This window comes from Idiotropiscis lumnitzeri, chromosome 13, assembly GCF_059441095.1.
Source record: "Idiotropiscis lumnitzeri isolate Australia: NSW breed Sydney's pygmy pipehorse chromosome 13, RoL_Ilum_1.0, whole genome shotgun sequence".
In the NCBI taxonomy this organism is placed as follows: Eukaryota; Metazoa; Chordata; class Actinopteri; order Syngnathiformes; family Syngnathidae; genus Idiotropiscis; species Idiotropiscis lumnitzeri.
Genome location: NC_142403.1, coordinates 16861923 through 16881764, shown reverse-complemented (window position 1 = coordinate 16881764; position 19842 = coordinate 16861923). Strand labels below are relative to the sequence as shown.

Sequence of the window (19842 nt, the reverse complement as noted above, 5' to 3'; positions counted from 1 at the left end):
AGAGGAGCAACATTAGATGACAGCATTGACAGACTGAAGAAGTCCTTCCTCCCCCACGCCAGGAGGCTCTTTTGTTATCCCACCATGGGAGGTAAAGGCTAATATCACCTCAACTGTGTTCTATGCAAATTTTGTAGCATAATTACCACAGCCAACATATTATTCCATCTCAATGTAGTGGCACTATTGTTGGATTGGTGTGTGCTGTTTGAGTGAATACTACAAAAAAAAATGAAAAACATAATTTATGAGCGGTTGGATATGGCAATCCGTTTATTGTAGTGTCAGATGAAAAAAAAGACAAGAATAAGACATAAATCACTTACTCAGTGTTGGTGGTTGAGCTGGATGATTCAATTTATATGATTGTTCATTATCTGTTTTCTTGAATGCAAAACAAAGCAAAAAAATCAGATTAACTTTATTTATAGAGCACTTTAAAAACAACTATCAACGAAAAAGGCTGCACTTGGTCCTCGATACCTCCAGCAGCATATGGGCCATTGACCTAAGGCAGCGGGCATATGCTATTGAAGCTCAGAAAGAGAAGGAGTGGCATGATTGTTTAAAGATCTGTAAACAACTACAATAATCTTAAAAATAAACTCTCAAATGAGTTTATTTGTAAGCCAGTGAACGGAGGCCAGAATTTGAGTTATGTGGTCCCTACTACAAGCTCGGTTAGAAGGCGAGCAGCAGCATTTTGGACCAACTGGAGACGCTAGATGGAGGACAGTCTGATTCCATTATAAAATTTATTCAAGTAATCCATTAGAGATGCATTTAAGGCATGGACTGCTGTTTTTAATTGCTATTGAGGAATGAAAGGCTTTACTTTAGCCTACTGATAAAGATGAGATAAGATGGATTTACAACAGCAGCAATTTTTTTTTTTTAAATCTCAGTCTAATTTCAAATTGTTAAAATACATTTTTAAAATTCACAAATGGTTTGTTTGACAAATGTTGCCTAAATAAACCAATTCCGGAATAACCCTTTTAACAAATTATGCATTCTAAACCTTTTTAATTTTAAAAAACAGCTACCGCTAAAAATTAATAGCGAGACAGTTGGAAAAATGTTCCAAGGAGAGCGAGCCAGCGAGGAGGTGGGGGATACGATGAGTTAAATCTGGCAACCTACGAACTTCCATCTTTGATTGTGCGACGGGCCACGGCGAGAGCGGGGCCTCACTGCTCACTCACCTTAGCACAACGCTCCTACTCCCCGGTAAACGGGCGTGGACATATTGAAAGAGCCCACCGGACGACGCCGTACCGGCTCCCCAGAGCGAAGCCCGAAGCAACGAAGACAATTCGACCGGCGAACCGCGGACGTGAACTCGGACGCCGTCACAACCGACGAGCCGAGTGGGCTAACTAGCCAGAGCGGGGCTAGCCAGCTTTTGTAATCCGCCGGCGAGACACCCAAAACTCGCCCTCCCCACCCGCCCCCCTTCGCAAGAATTAAAAGCCAGGATTCCTACAAAAAAAGTAAAAAAAAGACAAAAGGAAGCACCGGCACTGGCAGGTAAGGCCGCCGGGGCTGCTTCGAAAAATGGCACCGTTTTTTTTCGTCCCCCCCTTAAGTGTTAGCTCGCCGCTGCTAGCATGCTTTCAGCCACTGGTAAGGGGCTCAAAGAGGATGTGATGGCGGCCGGTGAGAAACGAAACCACGTTCAGCCTTGCCAAGCGGCGGCGGCCTGCTCTCAAACCAGACCACCCCCACACACCTTAAACTCATTATCCACCAAATCCACTCATTTTTTTGTAGACTTCCACATCGCTTCGGTTTTACATGTAATAACTGCGCCCACCCCCAGTTGTGATTTGAGCCGGGAGGGCCTGCGCCGCACGCCGGTATGAGGCACCGAGCCGCAACCGGTGGTGACGGCTAGGCTCGCTGTTGGCCTCACGAACACAACGAGGCACAACGTTAATAATGCACTTTTTTTTTTTTTATATAACTTCATCGCCGCCATCTTATGGAGTCAATCCAATGTAACGGATTGCCCTGCAGGCAGATGACTTTGAAAGGAGGGAAAGAATGTGAGGGGTGGGATGGGGAGGGTCCCAGTCGATGTCACTTTGACAGTCTGGCTTCAGGATAATGGAACGCGAGGAAGGACTCTTAATGAGTATCGATTGATTGGTCTCTCGGTAAAATAAATAAATAAAAGAAACGTGAGGTTATGAGATCAAAGTCAGGAAGGTGGCAAAACATATAATATAAAATGGGAATATAGACAATAAAAATGAAAAGGAAAATAAAAAAAAAGACTGATGGGAGAACCGTCTTAATGTTGCAAGTTGTAATGTTGGTTGAATAAAGTAATGAGAATGCGGTCGTAATGTCTCAAGGAAAAAGTCTTGGCGATGTTTTGAGAATAAATGAGTCATGATTTGCAAATGAAGTTGTATTGTTGGAGAAGAATAAAGTCTTGATGTTTTCAGAATAAAGTTGAAATTACTTGAATGAACGCCAAATGATATGTGAAATGACGTTGCAAAGACATGAGAGGAATAAAAGTTATCATTTTAACAGAATGTTTTACTGTAATGTTATGACTATCTTGTTACTCATGATAGAAAGTTACTGATTGAGAATTTGTTACGAGAATAAAATCTTTTTAGAAAAATGTTTTTGTCATCAATTTTAAATACTCATTATTTTTTTTTTAGATAAAAAGTTTAATGACGTAAAAGTCCCATTTAATTATGATGATCAAAGGGAATAGAAAATAAATAGTACAAGGTGCCCTCATGGTTGATGTGTTAAATGCGTTCAAAATTGCCAATATCACCCGCCTATGTTATTACTTTCGTAAAGTAATACCGTAAATATTTGTTTGCAACTCAATGCTGGACAGTAAAACCATTAAGTCCAGCGGTAACTGAGCGTACCCACTCGTGCGACGTGACCGTGTATTTCTAGTTCATTGGGCACAGTCGTTGTGATTGTCACAAGTGACTGCTGAGAATTGGAAACAGTGTGCGGAGGGTTTCCCCTCGGGATGGGGTTAAAATAAAAACGAGTCAAGTGCGTGACCCACTTAAGGGAGCGTCTAATTATCGGAAAAGCTTTCATTTATTACTTGTCGTAAGTGATGCCAATGACACACACTGCAGCTGACCACTAAATAATAAATTACCAGTTGGTGTGTATACGTGTGACTTAGCCTCAGAGCTGTTGTGGCCTGATTGTCGTTAAAAAAAAAAAAAAAAAGTAATTCATTCTGGCTAATTTTTTTTTTCTTAGGAGCTGGTTCCGGTGGCTAGACCAAAGGACCAGACTCAATGAGTTTCCAGCGAAATGTCCGAGAAGTCAGGGCAGAGCACCAAGGCAAAGGATGGCGGCAAAACAAAGTATGCAACCCTTAGCCTTTTCAACACCTACAAGGGCAAGTCTTTGGAAACCCAGAAGACTGCAGGTAGGACCTCGCATGCTCCTCGTGAAAAGTGTCGTATTTCCACGCGCCGGGCTCTCACAATGAAACTGTCGTGTACTATCAATGTCCTCCTCTTTGTGCGCCAGTCGCTGCCAGACATGGACTGCAAAGTTTGGGTAAAGTTGCTGCCAGCAGGCGCATGCCCCCTCCCGCCAACTTGCCCAGTCTGAAAGCGGAGAACAAGGGCAACGACCCAAACGTGAACATCGTCCCCAAAGACGGCAGCGGCTGGGCTTCCCGGACCGAGCCGGGAGACGAGAGGTAGCGTCATCGCTTTTTCATTTTAGAGGCTACTTTTGAAAGTTTGATTTTGGAATCGGTGCCTTGAATTTGTGTTACTGCAGGCAACAAGAGACACCCCCACCCCAAGTTAAACCAGCAGTGGTCCCGTCTCAGGAGGCTCCCTCGGGGGGAAGCCGCTCCTGGGCGAATAGCAAGCAGACACAGCTAGACGGTAAGAAATCAATATGACAATTCTTATTTCCGGGAGTCATTAGGTTTTTGCTTTGCTTGTAAAAAAAAAAAAATAAATAAATAATTATTATTCACTTTAATTGAATGACGGCTCCAGTTTCTTTATTTATTGAAGGATTTATTGCATAGCTGAATTTAGAATACTTAACGAAACCACTGTTACTTGTTTACAACTGCTCTTAACTGAGTACATAAAGGTCAAAACAAAAGGCAAACATCGGCCATTTGGGCGATTTATTTTTTGCCAGATGTTTGAAGGGCCATAAAGACCCATTTTAATTTGTGATTTATTGTCCGGGCCCTATTATTTAATTTCACACTTGATGAGTGGGCTGGCATCCCGGCGAACCAACTATTTGCATACGACATTTTGTCAATATCTCCCCTTTTTAAATGTTTTTCTGATATTGATCAAGTGTTTGGTGTTGGCACAGGAGCTCCTCGCGTGAGCAGCCACTTCCACCAGGAATTCCCTAGCTTGCAAGCGGCCAGCGATGGGGAGAAAGATGGCCAGCAGGACGAGGACGAGGAGCCTTACGGCCCGGGCCCCAGCCTCAGACCTCAAAGTATGGCTGTGCATTTTGATGTCACCCTTTTTTTTGGGGGGGGGGTCACAGGCGCCTTAATAAAGCGTTTCCTTTGTCAGATGTCGGTAGTTGGCGTGAAGGTGGCGGACGGAATTTGAACACCGCGTCCAGCCCCTCTGAGATGGACAACAGGCCCACAGAAGAGGGAAGCGCCGGTCCCGATAACTCCTCAACACACGAGGACGCCGACGAGGCCGGACGAAATCTAACCGCCGATGCCCAGAGGGAGAAGAGGGACAGCAGGGAGAAGCTGCCGCCCCCGCCCCCGGGCCCCTCTCAGCCCAAACTTAACGGGGGCCAGCAGCCACCTGCAGGGGTGCCCTCCCACTTTGACCCCACGTTCAGGAGCATGATGCCTCCCTACGTACGTCTGGTGCCGCAGCGTTAAACTTTTTCACTCGTTCCATCTCGTTAGTCGTATTTTTCCTGTTCCAGATGTTTCACGCTTACCCTCAAGTGGCACAAGGTCCGAGGCAAGCCAATATCCGATACACCGTGGCACAAGATGGCGTCAGGTGGGTTCCCTCGTTTTAATCTTTGTCTTGGAATCACTTATTAATAACCTGCTGTGATGAATGAATCGCTTTTTGCGGTGGCCTCAACATGGCTGAGATTTCTGTCATTTCGGTTTGAAGCATCCTTAAGAGGAGTCACTTGTTCTTGTCGACATGGTAACTTGAATGAATCATTTTTCTTCAGGGCTCCTCGCTTGGCACGGCCTCAGCAGCCACCCCCTCAAGCGTGGCTACAAGATCCAGACCGACCTTCGATCGTAAGCGCAACAGAGCTCAAAGAGCTGGACAATTTGGACACGGATGCTGATGAAGGCTGGGCAGGTCAGTCAAATGAATCCGTTTGAATAAATGGTATCCTCGCGTCCTGCCCCTCTTTTAACATTTATTACCCATTCCGCGTTCCAGGAGCTCAAATGGAGGTGGACTATACGGAGAAGCTCAACTTCAGTGATGATGAGGAGAACCAAGCTGCTAAAGAAAAAGGAGAAAACTGGCAAGTGTTTTAAAGTGTTTCATCTGGTGCTTCATGATGTTCTGGGTGATTGTGGTCTCTGGGAGATGGTTGGCGTGTTTTGGTAACCTCACCCATCGGAGAAAAAAATATACATTTAATTTTAAATGAAAATGAACAAAAGCATTACAAGAAAATATCTGTCTTTGACACACCACAGTATTTAGAAAATAAAACATTAACAAGGTTTATTCCTTTAATTTTTTTCCAAGATCAGCGGGCCGGATTAAAACGTTTAATGGGCCGCATGTGGCCCCCGAGCCGTAGTTTGCGCACACCTGCTTTAAGGCAATATATTTTTTGTTCAGGGAGTGGATGGGCAAAGTGGAGCGCATGAGAGTGCGTCCTCCAGATGGCCAGGAGGGTTCAGAGGAGCAAGGAGGCGCAAAAACATCATGGGCGGACAGTTTAGATCCCAAAGCGCCGGCACCCGGCAGCGCGGCCCACTACAACAAAGCAGCTGCCTTGCAGGACTTCCAGGTAGTAATACATTGTGCACGCTTACCGGATGCATAAGCCGCATAATGAATCCCTGCTATTGTATTTATTCCCTAGGGCGGCTCTCGGCCTGGTAGCGTCGGCGCTCCGCGTGGCAGCAAACCACCTGCCGCAGTAGCTGCCGCTGACGAGGACTCGGACGCGTGGCGGCAGAAACGCAAGAAGTCGTCAGAAGTTTCCGAAGCCGTGGAACGCGCGCGGCGCAGGAGAGAGGAAGAGGAAAGGAGAATGGAAGAGCAGCGCCTCGCCGCGTGTGCTGAAAAACTGAAACGGCTCAATGAGAAACATCGCCAATTGACGGAGAGTCATGCCAGTTTGCCTCAGACCGCATCCGATGAGGGCCCAGCTCCCCAAGAAGAAGCGCCATCAGCTCCAGATCTCGCGTCGAGTCCTGCGCCCTCGGTCGCCGTTTTACAGCCACAGGTCTCTGCAGTACAAACACATCTGCCCGAGGGGGCAGGGATCAAACTAGAGCAGGTCGAACCAAACGCGGAGGAAGAGGACAAGGAGGAGGCAACCCTACCTCATCGTCCCATCTCCCCTGCTCCTGTGGTCTCAGCCCCTGAGCCTGCGACCCAAGCAGAGAGCACCTTGGCAGAGGTCGAGCCACTCGCCAACGAGAACCAAGCTGAACGGACACCCGTGCCGATCCGAGACTACTTCAACATGGAGGACAACAAAGGTGAGAGAAAATTGTGTAAATATTCGTGCAAGTCGGACTGTCGGGACGTATTCATGTGTCCAAAAATGGACTTTCCTCTAACACCAGTTTCATATAAAAACACAACACCAAACATAAAGAATGTCTTTTTGAATAATGATGAATCCACTGGATAATTATCGCTTCTGCCGTTGTCGCGGGTTCGTTTGTGGAAAAAAATGATAATGATGGCGCAGTCCAAAAACAATTAAGTTCAGTGGGTTTTAATGACCCCAAAATTGACCAATAGGTGAAAAAGATATTTACAGTAACGACTCAAGTGACAAAATAACAAAAATCAAGTGAGTGAAAATAGTTCAGTTATACTTTAGATGGCGGTAAAAGAATATCTCAATATGCCACTCACAATGAATTTATTTATTTTTTGCTTTCTGTTTAGTGGATGAAGCACACCTGTCACTGCCTCATATGGACACCCCCAGCGGTGAGGATGTACCCATGGCCCCCCCGCTGCTGGAGGGAGAGGCCGCCGCTGCTATGCGTCCTTCCCTCACCTCCGGCTACTCCAAACAGTTTCAAAAATCCCTGCCGCCTCGTTTCCTCAGACAACAGGTGAACTAAAATCCATCTCTCTGTTTTCTTCTATAGTTAGAATGTCATCATGAGAAATAAATTGAGAAATTTCAATCTATGTTTTTTTTTTTTTTTCGTTCTTTCTTGGCCTCATAGGAGCAAATGAAGCAGCAACAGTGGCAGCAGCAGCAACAAAGTGGGGGCTCCGTGTCCCCGTCGAGTAGTGGCGGAGTTCCATCTACCCAACAAGCACAGCAACACCGCTCAATGTATCAACCCATCGGCCCCCATCACCAGCACCTGGCCTCCATGGGTTTTGACCCCCGTTGGATCATGATGCAGTCCTACATGGACCCTCGCATGATGTCCGGGCGCCCGACCATGGACATGCCGACCAACATTCACACCGGTAACTGCATTCTTGCTATCCTGGGTAAAAATGACTTGGGAAAATTATTCTGTTAAGTTAACAATACTTAACATCCGTTTGTTACTCTGATGGTACTCAAACTCTCCAGGGAGGATCCCCCCAAAGCAGATTGCACGCAGAGAGCCCGGAGACAACTCCAGCTCCAGCTCCGACTCCTTTGACCACTTGACTCGACCCATCCGTGACCATGGTCTGCCGCCTGACTCAAGGATGGTGTGGGGGTCTGACCCGTACACGCCGTCAGAACCACTGCCGTCTGTTACGCCCCCGAAAGGGCGCGATGACGGCAAAGAGCCACGGTAACAAAAGAAAATAGCACAATTATCGAATTTTTATGTTCCCATGTTTAACCGTGAGTTTCTCTGATTTTAGGATTGACTCCGGTTTAGATTTGGAAAGGGGTCTACCGCCCGTGTATCCCCAGCAACACAGTGTGCTGGACTCCCGCAAGAGTAACTTTTTTAGGGAACCACCTGAACCCATACCAGCCTTTTCACAGAGCCCAGACGACGCGCCCGGGCCTATAGACCGGGTTCCCGTCACCTCCAGCTTCGACCATGATGAATCGGGTCTGCCGAGTGGGGAGGAAGTCGAAGCGCTAGGAAAAGCAATGCTGCAGAGAAGTGTCTCTCAGGGCTCCTGTCACTCGCTGAAGCTCGATGAGCCGAGGTTTGATGGGCTCCCACTGGGAAGCAAAGCACTAGAGCTGCAGGACACCGTTGAGCGGGCCGAGGATAAGCCTCAGAACGATCTCTTCACATCGGCCGCATTGACCAACAACAGAGCCACGCCACCAGCCGACGGACTCCACAAACCGGAGAAGCTGCTTCTACCTGTTTCAAGCAAGCAGAAGGCCGAGCTACGCTGGGGTGGGAGGCCCGGCCGCAGAGAAGGACTGGGGGGAGAGAGACCCCTCCGCAGGTCTGGACCGATTAAGAAGCCTGTTCTAAGAGATATGAAAGAAGAGCGAGAGCAAAGAGAAGAGAGGGAGAAGCGTCACGAAAGGGGGGATAGGACCAAAAAGGACCCGTCCTCCAAAGCGCCCTCTGTGGCCGCCGCTGTCTCTGCCGCCGCCGCCGCTGCCGCCGCTTCTGCTATAGCGACAGCAGCATCTGAAGGCTCCAGGGTGCAAGGCGAGGCCAAGAGGGAAGCTCCTGATATTGAGGAAACACAGATTGGCCTTCCTAAAGCCAGAGAGTCCCTAACATCCTCCGGGGTCCCGACGTCTTCCTCTCAGGAGGATAAGTCTGACAAACCGCCCAGCATTGAAAAGCACTCAGAACCGAAACTGCCCCCCAGAAAGGAGTCAAATATCGCGCTCCGTAACTATCGACGAGAGGAGAGGGAACGAGACCGCGACCGTGAGCGAGACAAAGAAATGGACAGAGACAGGGAGTGGCCGATCGACGCCAATTTTAAAGGTCGGGGTCGAGGAGAGTATTACTCCAGAGGGAGAAGCTTCCGTGGGACGTACAGCGGACGAGGGAGAGGCGGTCGTGGTCGGAGCAGAGAGTACCCTCACAGGGAACCTCGATCCCGCTCAGATCTACCTTCCGGAGCGGTGGCCTTCCGTAACAGGGAGGAAAGCGAGACCCGCAGCGAAAGCTCAGACTTTGAGGTTATACCAAAGCGCCGGCGCCGACGCGGCTCGGACACGGATTCGGAAAGTGAGGGTGGAAGGGAGTCGGCCAGCGATACCGGGCCATCTGATCGCGAGCCGAGCGCCAAGCCGAGTCGCCCGCTTCGACGGGATTTCCCCGGCGAGTTGCGTTCTGGCCTCCACAAGCCGGGCTTCGGACCACCTCATATGGCGGAGAAAGCCAGCTCTCGAATGGATGACGAAGGTAGGCCCAAACCCGGGTTTCTGCCCAAAGGAGAGCCTTCTCGACGGGGAAGAGGCGGGTTGTATAGCAGACGAGGTGGAGCCCGGGAACGCGGAGGCCCTCGCTCGGCCCCTCTTAGAAGACCAGGCGCCCGAGAGTCGTCGTCTCAGTGGCCTTCCAAGCCAATGGAGACATTCAGACCTGAGGACATGGAGTCCACATCAAGATACGATCACCCGCCATCGGATCGGCGTCCTCCGAGATCTGACGGCAAGAAATTCATGGACGGGGGCCCTCAGAGTAGCAGAGAGCGACCTCGCCGATCGAGACCGGCGAGGCCTCCCAGGCAAGACAAGCCGCCCCGCTTCCGGCGGCTAAAGGAACGAGAGGCTGCAGTGCTGGCAAGTGGAGAGCCAGCCCCAAGTCGCCCTGTGTCTCTACCGCCTGTGCCTGCTGCTCCTGTTCCTGCTACTGCTGCCATATCTGCACCTGCATCGCTCTCTCCGACCTTATCGAGAGCTCCAGGAACTCCCTTGACTGTTCCTGCAGAAGCGGCAGCAACCCCACACACCCTCCCTGCTCCCCACGAGGGGCCCTTCTCTGAGACGAGTGCCCCCGTCACCGCCGTCGCAGCAGTCGGGAGCAAGTCCCCCGACTTGTCCAACCAGAACTCCTCTGATCAAGCCAACGAGGAATGGGAGACGGCCTCCGAGAGCAGCGACTTCAATGAGAGGAGAGAGCGAGAGGAAAGGCGAGGAGCACAGGAAGCTGCCAGCAATGCGTCTGCCGCCCCGGCGCCTGCACCTCTTCAACGCTCTCTGACGCCGAGTAAGAGCCCGCCCGAGGGAGTCGTCTCACCCAAACGAGATGGAGCCGTTGCTGGCAAGAGGAGCTTCTCCAGTCAGAGGCCTATTGAGAGACAGAACCGAAGAGGCAACAGTGGAGCCAAACCAGGTCGCAGCTACGGTGGGCCCAAGGGGGACAGAAGGGGCGGAGCCAAAGGTCCCCGCAAAGGGTGAGTGCCCAGTTTGTTGTTTTTTTTTTGTTTTGTTTTTTTCTGGCTCAAACTTTGGCAAGTGCATGCCTAATCAGGTAATTTAGTTCAACTTGTTCATGTTTTAACTTTAAGATACTGCACGTATGAACGCTGTGACCACATGTCTCAAGTGGCCAAGGCCTAATTATTTTCTTTAATCCAGCCCTGGCGTTCAGCAAAGCTCTGACGGAACAACATCAGCCTCTGGATCGTCGAGGTCTGCCAAAGATCAGGCTGCACGACGCAAAGATGAAGCCAAGCTGGCTGTAAAGAAGCCCAAAGAGAACGCTCTCTCGCAGTTTGACCTCAACAATTATGCCAGTGAGTCAACTATTAACAGCGGCACACTTTCCGCTCGTGTTCCCCTTTTTTAATTTAAATGTCCGTTGCTGCAGGTGTGGTCATCATCGACGACCACCCGGAGGTGACCACCACTGATGACCCACAGTCCAGCACCAACGATGACGGTTTCACAGAGGTGGTCTCGCGCAAGCAACAGAAACGTCTCCAGGATGAGGAGAAGCGGAAGAAAGAAGAGCAAACTACTCAGGTGGGAATTCGGTCCCGTGAAGGCTCACTCACTTTATTATTGCTATGATAATTATTCATCTTCTGGGAGGGCCTTCAACATGCCTGATTGAAATTGGTCTCTTCCCCCTTTTTTTATCCAGTGGATTAATTTTTTATCCAGGAAATGGAAATGCAAAATCACAGTCTTGCACTGTGTTTTTCATTGCAGAACTTGTTTGCAATAATTGTTATACCGATGCTGTGCTTTCAGAATTGGGGTAAAAAAGGTTCCGGCGACAAGAGCAGAGGCGGTGGAGGAAAGTTACCTCCGAGATTTGCTAAAAAGCAATCATCACAGCAACAACAACCGCCGCAGCAGCAGCAACAACAACAACACCAGACGTCTTCACAATCTCAACCTGCGGCACCAGCATCCACCCCTCAAGTGCAGCAACAACCTGCCATCTCTGCTCCCCAGCATCCTCACCTGGCGCCCGCTCAGCCGGCTGCACCCCCCCAGACCCTGGAAGGAACCGTGCCCTCTGTGCCGGTCACCACTGTGGAATTTACCTCAAAGAGCCTAACCCCCACCACAGCCGCCGCCGCCGCCGTGCAACCGCATGGCAATCTGGGTACCGAACTGTGGGAGAAGAAAGTAGCTGGCCCAGCCGGCCTCCCTGATGTCAAAAAGCGTACGTGTTGGTTCAGCTGCTCCTTTTTTTTTTTTTTTTTTTTAAATCTGACTGCTGAGTGGAAGTAATTACTCTTCTTAATTTCTTGGCAGTGGGTCCCATCAGCCCTCCTCAGCCTCCTTCTGTGAGTGCCTGGAACAAACCTCTGACCTCCTTTACCGGAACAGTCTCCTCCGAGGTTTGTTTGGCCTGCCATTCAATCCACTTTCCCTCCTCTGCACCTGTAGTTCCGACAGGTGGGAAAATTCAGTTCATGACGTGAGTCGAGTCAGATTGAAGTCACAGATTTTGACACTCGTGGGTTGCTTGGCAAAAAAAAAAAATATGAAAGACTCGACTTGGCTTGACTTTGACTTGGCCCGTCTTGCCTGTTTACATATACAAAATAATTATCTTCAAGGCAACCTCCTAAAATGCTGTTATTTTTACACACCTATTGTATTCTTGTCAGGGTGGCAAGTCTGTTGCAGAGGGTGGCGTGGAGTTGGCCATCGACAGTATTCAGTTCGGGGCTCCGTCGTCCGCAGGCAGTACGGACAGCGACGGCGTTCCCGCTCTGCTCGAGACCGCCACTGACAACAAGCTTCCTGCTCCGAAAGAACAGAGACAGAAACAACCTCGCGCTGGACCGATCAAAACACCGAAGGTAACCATCTGCGTCTTTAATGTTTTCGTTCTGTTGACCGTATGTTCTCAAATAGAGGCCGTCACTCCATATTTGTCATTAAATATGTTAATTCCCGTGAGTGAAATTAAATTGTCACTGCGGGTCAATTAAAATGCATTTTTTACCAATGCAAAATTTTTAAAATTTATTTTGGTGTTCCAGAAATACACTCTAGCAAATAAAAAATGTGAACTAACTCAACTTATCATTCCTTTTCCTCAGCTCCCCGACATGGAGCCAGTCGAGACCAAGGAGTACAAGCCGGGTCCGATTGGCAAAGAGCGCTCCCTGAAGAACCGCAAGGCAAAAGACGCCCGAGGAGGTGAAGGCGAGGGGATGGAGGCGGGAGTGCCAGGATTGCCAGGAGGCGGCGTTGTCAGCAGAGCTGCCGCGTCCAGTCCTCCCACCAGCGACGCCGCCGTGGCCGAGCTGGGCGGAGACATCGAGGGCATGATCACGGTGCCCTCGGCCGAGTACACCAGCAACTCCAAAGTAATATTCCCACTATCTCTTAATTTGTGTGTTATTGAGATCTCTGTGAAAAGTTTTCTTGAATGTTTTTCATTCTCAGGAGTCTGTTACGGACTACACCACCCCCTCTTCCTCGCTCGCTGACAGCGTTCCTACCGGAAACAATAAAATGGAGGAGAGTCTGGTCGCCAACGTGAGTGTCCATGTACCTTTGTTACTCGGGGGCGAGCAAACAGAGCATACATTAAATATATGCTCAAATATTGATTTTTTTTAATTTTTTTTAAATAATTATTGTAAACCAGTGTCACATTTAGTCATTCCTATTTGCGATATTTTAAGTCGAGTTTTCTTTCTTCTCTGGGCTCCTCTCAGGTGGCACTACCACACTCGTTGCCGCTTCCTCGCCGAGAGACCTTGCAGCAGAGCTCTCCTCTCAGCACTGTCTCCCCTGCCACTGTTGACCTAACGCTAAAGGTACGACATATTCAAAATCATGACGTGATGCTCTCAACATGCTGCAGTTCGGAAGAACGATTCTTCCAAAAAGTGGCTTCAAGCTTTTTATGGGCTCTCTCATTTTAAGTTTACTGTCAAACTAATCAGCAATCCAACCGCTTTATCCTCACTATTACGTCTGCATTTTCACCAAGAGACGTCCTCCCCTCTTGTCCATATTTTCTTTCCAATATATATATATTTTTTTGTGCCTCAGATGGAGTCTGCTCGCAAAGCGTGGGAGAACTCGCCGAGTCTGGAGAAGAACTCCCCGGTGACCACCTCTTCCTCACCCATCACCTCCTGCGCATCCTCCTACTCATTCTCCTCGGCATCCATGCCGCAGATCCCTGTGGCGTCCGTCACCCCCAGCACATCGCTTTCCGGTAACCAATGATTTCACAAATGCATCTTACCCCTTGTCACCCCTCAGGTGTGGAGAAAAAAAAATCTCCACAACTGTCAAATGATTTGGTCGTGTTCAAATTTCCCACCTGATCATAACAGGGTCGAGCACCTACACGACGTCGTCCCTTGGCACCAAGACCACAACGGCCTCGGACCCTCCGAACATCTGCAAGGTGAAGCCCCAGCAGCTGCAGGGTGGGAGCCTGACCTCTAGTGGCGGCGGCGGCGGCGGCAGCTTTTCCCAACTGGGCTGCGTGCCGCCACTGCTGCCCCAGCAGCAGCAGACCCCGCAGGTGTACGTGTCTCAGTCTGCAGCAGGTGAGACAGACGCATGAAAGAGCACCTACGCTTCCCACCCTGCCCTTTCTATTTTTATTTTTTTTATTTAAACCATTACCCATTTCTCTAGGTTCTGCAGCTCAGATTCCAGCCTTCTACATGGATACTAGTCATCTTTTCAGCACGCCACATCCTCGCTTGGCTCCTCCCTCTTTGGCGCAGCAGCAGGGCTTTCAGCCCGGCCTCTCGCAGGTATGCAAAGTCATCGATGATGGTTTACATCAAGAGCAGAGGGTCCTCTTTTCAGGCAGATTTCAGTTTACTGTCATTGACGGGGGTGTCAAACTCAAAATATACAGTGGGCCGTCAAACTTAAAACAAAGCTGCGGGCCAGCATTTAATTTTTTAAAAACAATATAAATGGTGATTTTTTTTTTTTTTTTTAATTGAAAATGTTTATTGAAAGTAGTTTCATTAATACAATACAATGTTTAGTTTTTTAAATTTCTATTATCATATAATTACACTGTGGGCCAAATTTTGCCCGCGGGCCAGAGTTTGGCACCTATGATGTAAACTGAGATTTGCCGCTACTGTGCTGTCGAGTTGGATTTGACTTCCATAACCATCAATTACAGTTACCTTACCTCCACCTTTGTCGCACCCTACATATCAAAAGTCGTATTTAAATGTTTATGGAGGGAATGGAAAAACAGAAAGTGCCCCTGAGTAGTTGCTCAACGTGCATTCTGTACCACGTATTCTCGCTTCATGTACCGGTTTAACCTTGAAATTCCGTATATCAGTCGTAACACGCTTTCCGTCTGACTCTTCAGCCAACAGCGGTGCAGCAGATACCAATCCCAATTTACGCTCCGCTGCAAGGGCAGCCCCAGCACCAGCACCAGCACACGCACCAGGCCCAACTCGGACTCGGCGCCGGTCCTCCAGTCTCGCAGCCCCAGGACCTGTTCAGCTCCTCGCTGCAGCCGTACAGGTACAGTTTAGCTACCCGAAACCTGTTTGAAACTTAAAAGTTGCACAAATGTGGCATAAACTCACGGCAAGTGTTGTTTCCTTGCTTCAGGTCTCAGCAAGCGTTCATGCAGAGCAGCCTGTCGCAGCCCTCCATGATGCTGTCGGGCCCTTCTCTGCACAGCTACCCCGGCGTGCAGGCGCCCGAGCTGGGCAAGCCGCAATCCAGCCTGGCCTACCAACAGCCCTCCTCCACCCAGCACATCCCCATCCTGTTCGAGCCGCAGCTCAACCAGCCGTCTGGCATGGGGGGCTCACAGCTCATTGACACCCACCTGCTGCAGGTATGCTCACGCGTGATTGCCGGATTTGAAGAAACGCCACCATGCTCATGTGATGTGTTGTGTGTGTGTGGGTTTAGGCTCGTCAGGGGATGAGTCAGCATTCCAACATGTATTCGGGGCAGGTGCAGCAACACGGTCAGAGCAGTTACTACAGCAACACCCAGTCTCCCAGCTCTGCAATGCAGCAGGTAAAAGAGATTGGAAAGGGGCCACAAGTACTGTGACAGCTGATCACCTTTTAACAAAGCAGGCAGCCTTACTCAAATATGCAAAGAAACGAAGCTTTATGTTCGTTTCAGGTGACGGTCCCCATGCCGGGGTCTCAGCTCTCCTTGGCCAACTTCGGCTCGGGCGGCGGCCAGCCTCTCTTGGCGATGCCGCCCACCCCTCCGCAGGCGCAGCCCCCCAACATCGGCAGGCAGCCGCCCATCACCCAGCCGTACCGAGGCCTCATGGGCCCTAGCCCGAGTCACAGTCTCAGCCACAGTCTCAGCCACAGCCACAGTCACAGTCACAGTCACAGCCACAGTCACAGCATGATGCAGCCTCCCACCAGCAAGGTACTAGTTTGTGGTGTGCACGGGTTCCTCCGCTCATGGTCACGTTCTGCTCTTCTGGCGGCAGCATTTGAATTATAACATGTTGCAGATGGACATGGACCTCAAGCTGTTTGGCGGCGGGATGGATGTGAAGCCCGTAACGCCTCCAGTCAGCGCCCGGAGCACTACGCCGACATCAAGCCCTTACAGGTTAACAGCCATGCGACACCCTTAGCTGCATTAACTCTTACGTCCAAGACTTTGAAAACCACTGCTGGTGGGTGAACTATAAACCGTGATCTGGGAATCGTCGTAACGCTGTTGTCTGTCCATCCAGGGCAAGCTCCACCTCCCCCAGCAGTCAGTCAGCCAAGTTGAACAGCATGTTGTACCAGAAGCAGTTTCAGCCCAACTCTGGCAGCATGAGGATGGCTCAGCACTTCCCCGGCCAGTTCAACCCTCAGGTGGGACATGTCGAAATCTTACTGAACTAGACTGGCTCGAAGCAGCCCTCAAAATGCAGAGTTACTGCAGCTCTACTTGTTGGCCAGTAGAGGGCGCTTATGTAGCATCACAAGGCATTTTTAGCTCTGAGTGAACAGTTTTGTTTTTGGGTGAGTCGTCAAAACTTGCGGCCTAGCTTTTGACTAACGAGGTTGGGAACAGAAATATCTGCTCGTGTTAACATTTTAAAATGGTCAAACTCTCAAGGACCCCCTGGAAATCAGCCTAAAATGATGCTTTCAAACCAAAATAGCCTCTTTTCAACTTACTGCCTTGCTCTTTAAAATGGAGTCTTTCTCTTGTGCACTCACAGCTTCTGTCACAAGCCAACATGGTGTCCCCCCTTGTGCGGGCGCCTCACACCAACTCCTTCGGTGGCGGCGGTGGCATGCAGCGCTCACCCATGGGCCCGCCCATGACCCCTAACGTGGGTATGGGCATGGGGGGCGGTGGCCTGATGACCCATCCTAGGCCTCAGCACCCGCAACACGGCCAGCACCCGCAGCACCTTCCTCCTCCCCGGGGGCCCGGCGGACCCCCCATGCCACCCAGGGGCACGCAGGCCGCCCTGAAAGCTGAGCAGGACCTCAAGGTGAACAGCATTTTAGATTCTTTACGAAATTTGGGATTTGAAAGTATATTTTGAGATGTTAATTTGAAGTCAACGATTTATTCCGACCTAATATTTCAGGTAGTCACTTAAAGTTAATGGTGGATAAAATTAATTTTGACCCATTTTTACAATCTGATGAGATTGATCAAGGACGTTGGTGTACTTTGGTGTGACTTTGCGTCGGTCCCTCCCGCAGGCCAAGCAGCGCGCCGAGGTCCTGCAGTCCACCCACAAGTTCTTCTCAGAGCAGCAGCAGCTCAGCAAGGCGCTCAAGCCGCCGGCTCAGCTACTGGACGCCACCCCGCCCCAGATGGCCCAGCTGCCGCCCTCCAACTCCAACCCTGACGCCGACAAGCCGCCCCAAGTCTCCTCACTGGGGTCGGCCAAGCCCGTCCGCACCGGACCCATCAAGCCGCAGGCCATCAAGCCGGAGGAGGGCAAGTGAAAGCGAGGAGAATCCAGCTGGCCGGCCGCCTTTTATCAGCTGCGTGTGCGTGCGTGTTTGGGAAAACGTAGAAGAGTTGACACAAATGTGTGCTGCTCACTTTTTTTTTTTTTTTTTTAATTGCTCTCTTTTTCTTTTGACTTCAGCTCCCTTTTTTTTTTTGGAGGATCAATTTGACCTGTTTAGTTAATGAATGTATGTTGCTTTTTGTAGTGGAAACAATCTTGTCGGAGATGCGGTTGAACTAATCGTGACATTCAAGCATCATTTCACCCCATAGAACATCCCAAATGGTCTCCCCCTCACCCCTCCCATGTGAAAATCTTCACCTCTTCACGCATGTGTGTGTTTGTGTGCGACAGGATGCTCCTGTATATTTAGCCAAAGGTTAAAACAGCACAGGGAGAATATTGTAGTAGGATTGCGCGAACAAACACACACACACACACACACGTATGCATTCATTTCGAGAACACAGAAGGAGCTGCAATGTGAACTGTGTTGGCAGAATTTTTTTTTTTTTATATTATATATATAAATATCTATATATACTGATGAGAAGCATCAGTCCTTTTTTTTTTCCTCCATGTCTGCCTTCTGTCCCAAACAAACAAGCAAAGAAGCAGAGCACGCTCTGGTCTCTCGTCTCTTCTTCGCCTTCTCCATCGGAGGCTCCCTCAGACAAAATGGCCGCGCCTCCCTGTTTTCCAGGCAGGTGAAGGAAGAGTTTGAGTTTGGAAAGATGAGTGTGTGGATGATGAATGAGAGGGAGGGAGTGTCATGTTTTTTTTTTTTTTTCTTTATGTTTTTGTTGTACTTGTACAGGGGTTACATCGCTGTATTAAAATATGTACGGTCTTATTTACATTTTCTTGGTTTGGTTACAGAAACTAATAAAAATGAAATACTGTTAAAAGAGGGCTCAAGCGTGCGCCGTTTTTTTTTTTTTGTCCTCTCGGTGGCATTGCAAGATTGTTGAAGAAGTCACTATTGAATGCTTGTGCCGGTTTTCATGTTTGGACGTCTTTGAACCAAAAATAAGCATACAAGCTGCAAAAGAAGTTAAGGGGAAGGGGCTTGTAGGAGCCGTACAGTGTTTGGTGGTTTCTCTTTGTTGCGATGAATGCTCGTGTGTTGTGCACGCGCCAAGCGTGCGCACACTCCACCTTCACGGTGATTGGTGGCGTCACAGGGTGGGGGCGTGGTTTTTTCTTATTAGTAAGTGCACTCACCTGTGGGTAATTGTTGTTTGGTTCGGATCGTGTGGTGGGGTGAGCATGGGGAAGAAACCTTTTGCTCACCGTACAATTCAGCGTAAGGAGCGGCGTAAAAATCATCACCTGTGAGCGCAACGTGTACTGGATTTGAGAGTTGGAACAAGCGTCGAACGTCGGCCAACTCTTGTTGCGGAGAAAAAGAGAAAGAGATGATCAGCCAAAGAGCGCGACAATGGATGACAAAGTAAGTGCCTGTCATTTGCTTTCGCTATGGATGCCCCTCTTTTTTAAATTTTTTTTTATGGATGCCCCTCTTTAGACAGTTAAACCAGTTGGGATGCGCGTCATCAATGTTTCCACCACCCTTAGCCTGCCGTGGCGTCATTTAACTTGGACGCCACAAAAGGGCTCAAAAAGCTAGTTGTAATTTTAAATCCAACATCTTACCGGAAATGACTATAAAAAGTCACTTTCAATATTTCTTTAAAATGCTTACAATAAAATAATTTAAAACCAATAAATATGTGATCCAGAAGCTCCAACTTCGAATTTTCATCTATGTATTTCTTCAAATATCCCTCGAAAGTCAACCAGTCAACCAACTTAAATTTAAAAGAAAATGTTCTGGAAAGAAAAGCTGCCTCAAAATTCCAACTATTTGACAAAAAAAAATTGCTTCCAACTACGAATATTCAAATCAAAATTTCTCGGGGGAGCTAGTCGTTCAATCGCAATTTGAAAATTCCCTCTTTTCTATATAAGAAAACCTTTTAGGGAAAAAATCGGTTGTTTGCTACTTAGTCTATATTTCAGCCCGTTATTAATTAAAAAAAAATCTAAATCTTATCTCAAGTCAGACACTGAGCAATCGTCATTTTAAAGACCTTTTATTTCAAGATGAACATTGTACATTAGCTGACTACAGTGCCCATGCAATATCATGTCAATTATTCACACACTTTACACTTTAGTATTTTTACACACACAAACAACACACAAAACGTCATGAATCAATCATTTAGTACGAAAAGTTGCGTGTCAATTGCACGCCAAAGCAGCAGGTGGCGCCATCGTAGCTCATCGGAAGAAAGACATTTCCTGGGTAAAGGCACAATCAAGAGGGC

At 48.9% G+C, this 19842-nt stretch overlaps 1 protein-coding gene across 1 annotated transcript; it reads left to right on the top strand.

Moving 5' to 3' along the window:
• The first annotated feature begins 1173 nt into the window (after nt 1–1173).
• On the top strand, nt 1174–18421 carry prrc2c (proline-rich coiled-coil 2C). The gene is made up of 34 exons (XM_088313378.1): nt 1174–1530; nt 3259–3430; nt 3535–3709; nt 3793–3902; nt 4357–4488; nt 4569–4873; nt 4945–5024; nt 5209–5345; nt 5430–5517; nt 5844–6015; nt 6091–6715; nt 7134–7306; nt 7424–7676; nt 7786–7996; nt 8070–10535; nt 10720–10877; nt 10952–11106; nt 11338–11758; nt 11851–11936; nt 12210–12404; nt 12648–12917; nt 12997–13089; nt 13272–13373; nt 13612–13780; nt 13902–14120; nt 14212–14333; nt 14918–15078; nt 15169–15400; nt 15478–15588; nt 15700–15960; nt 16049–16149; nt 16277–16403; nt 16757–17035; nt 17253–18421. Exons 2-34 carry the CDS (start codon nt 3313–3315, stop codon nt 17499–17501), a joined length of 8556 nt encoding a protein of 2851 aa, XP_088169504.1. The 5' UTR covers nt 1174–1530; nt 3259–3312; the 3' UTR covers nt 17502–18421.
• The last annotated feature ends 1421 nt before the right edge of the window (nt 18422–19842 follow it).

Excerpts from the sequence above, each read along its gene's own strand:
- prrc2c (XM_088313378.1), top strand. The coding sequence starts at position 3,313 with ATGTCCGAGAAGTCAGGGCAGAGCACCAAGGCAAAGGATGGCGGCAAA. Across the intron at positions 7,307-7,423 it reads CTCGTTTCCTCAGACAACAG|GAGCAAATGAAGCAGCAACA; the intron begins GTGAACTAAAAT and ends TTGGCCTCATAG. Across the intron at positions 13,374-13,611 it reads CTGTTGACCTAACGCTAAAG|ATGGAGTCTGCTCGCAAAGC; the intron begins GTACGACATATT and ends TTTGTGCCTCAG.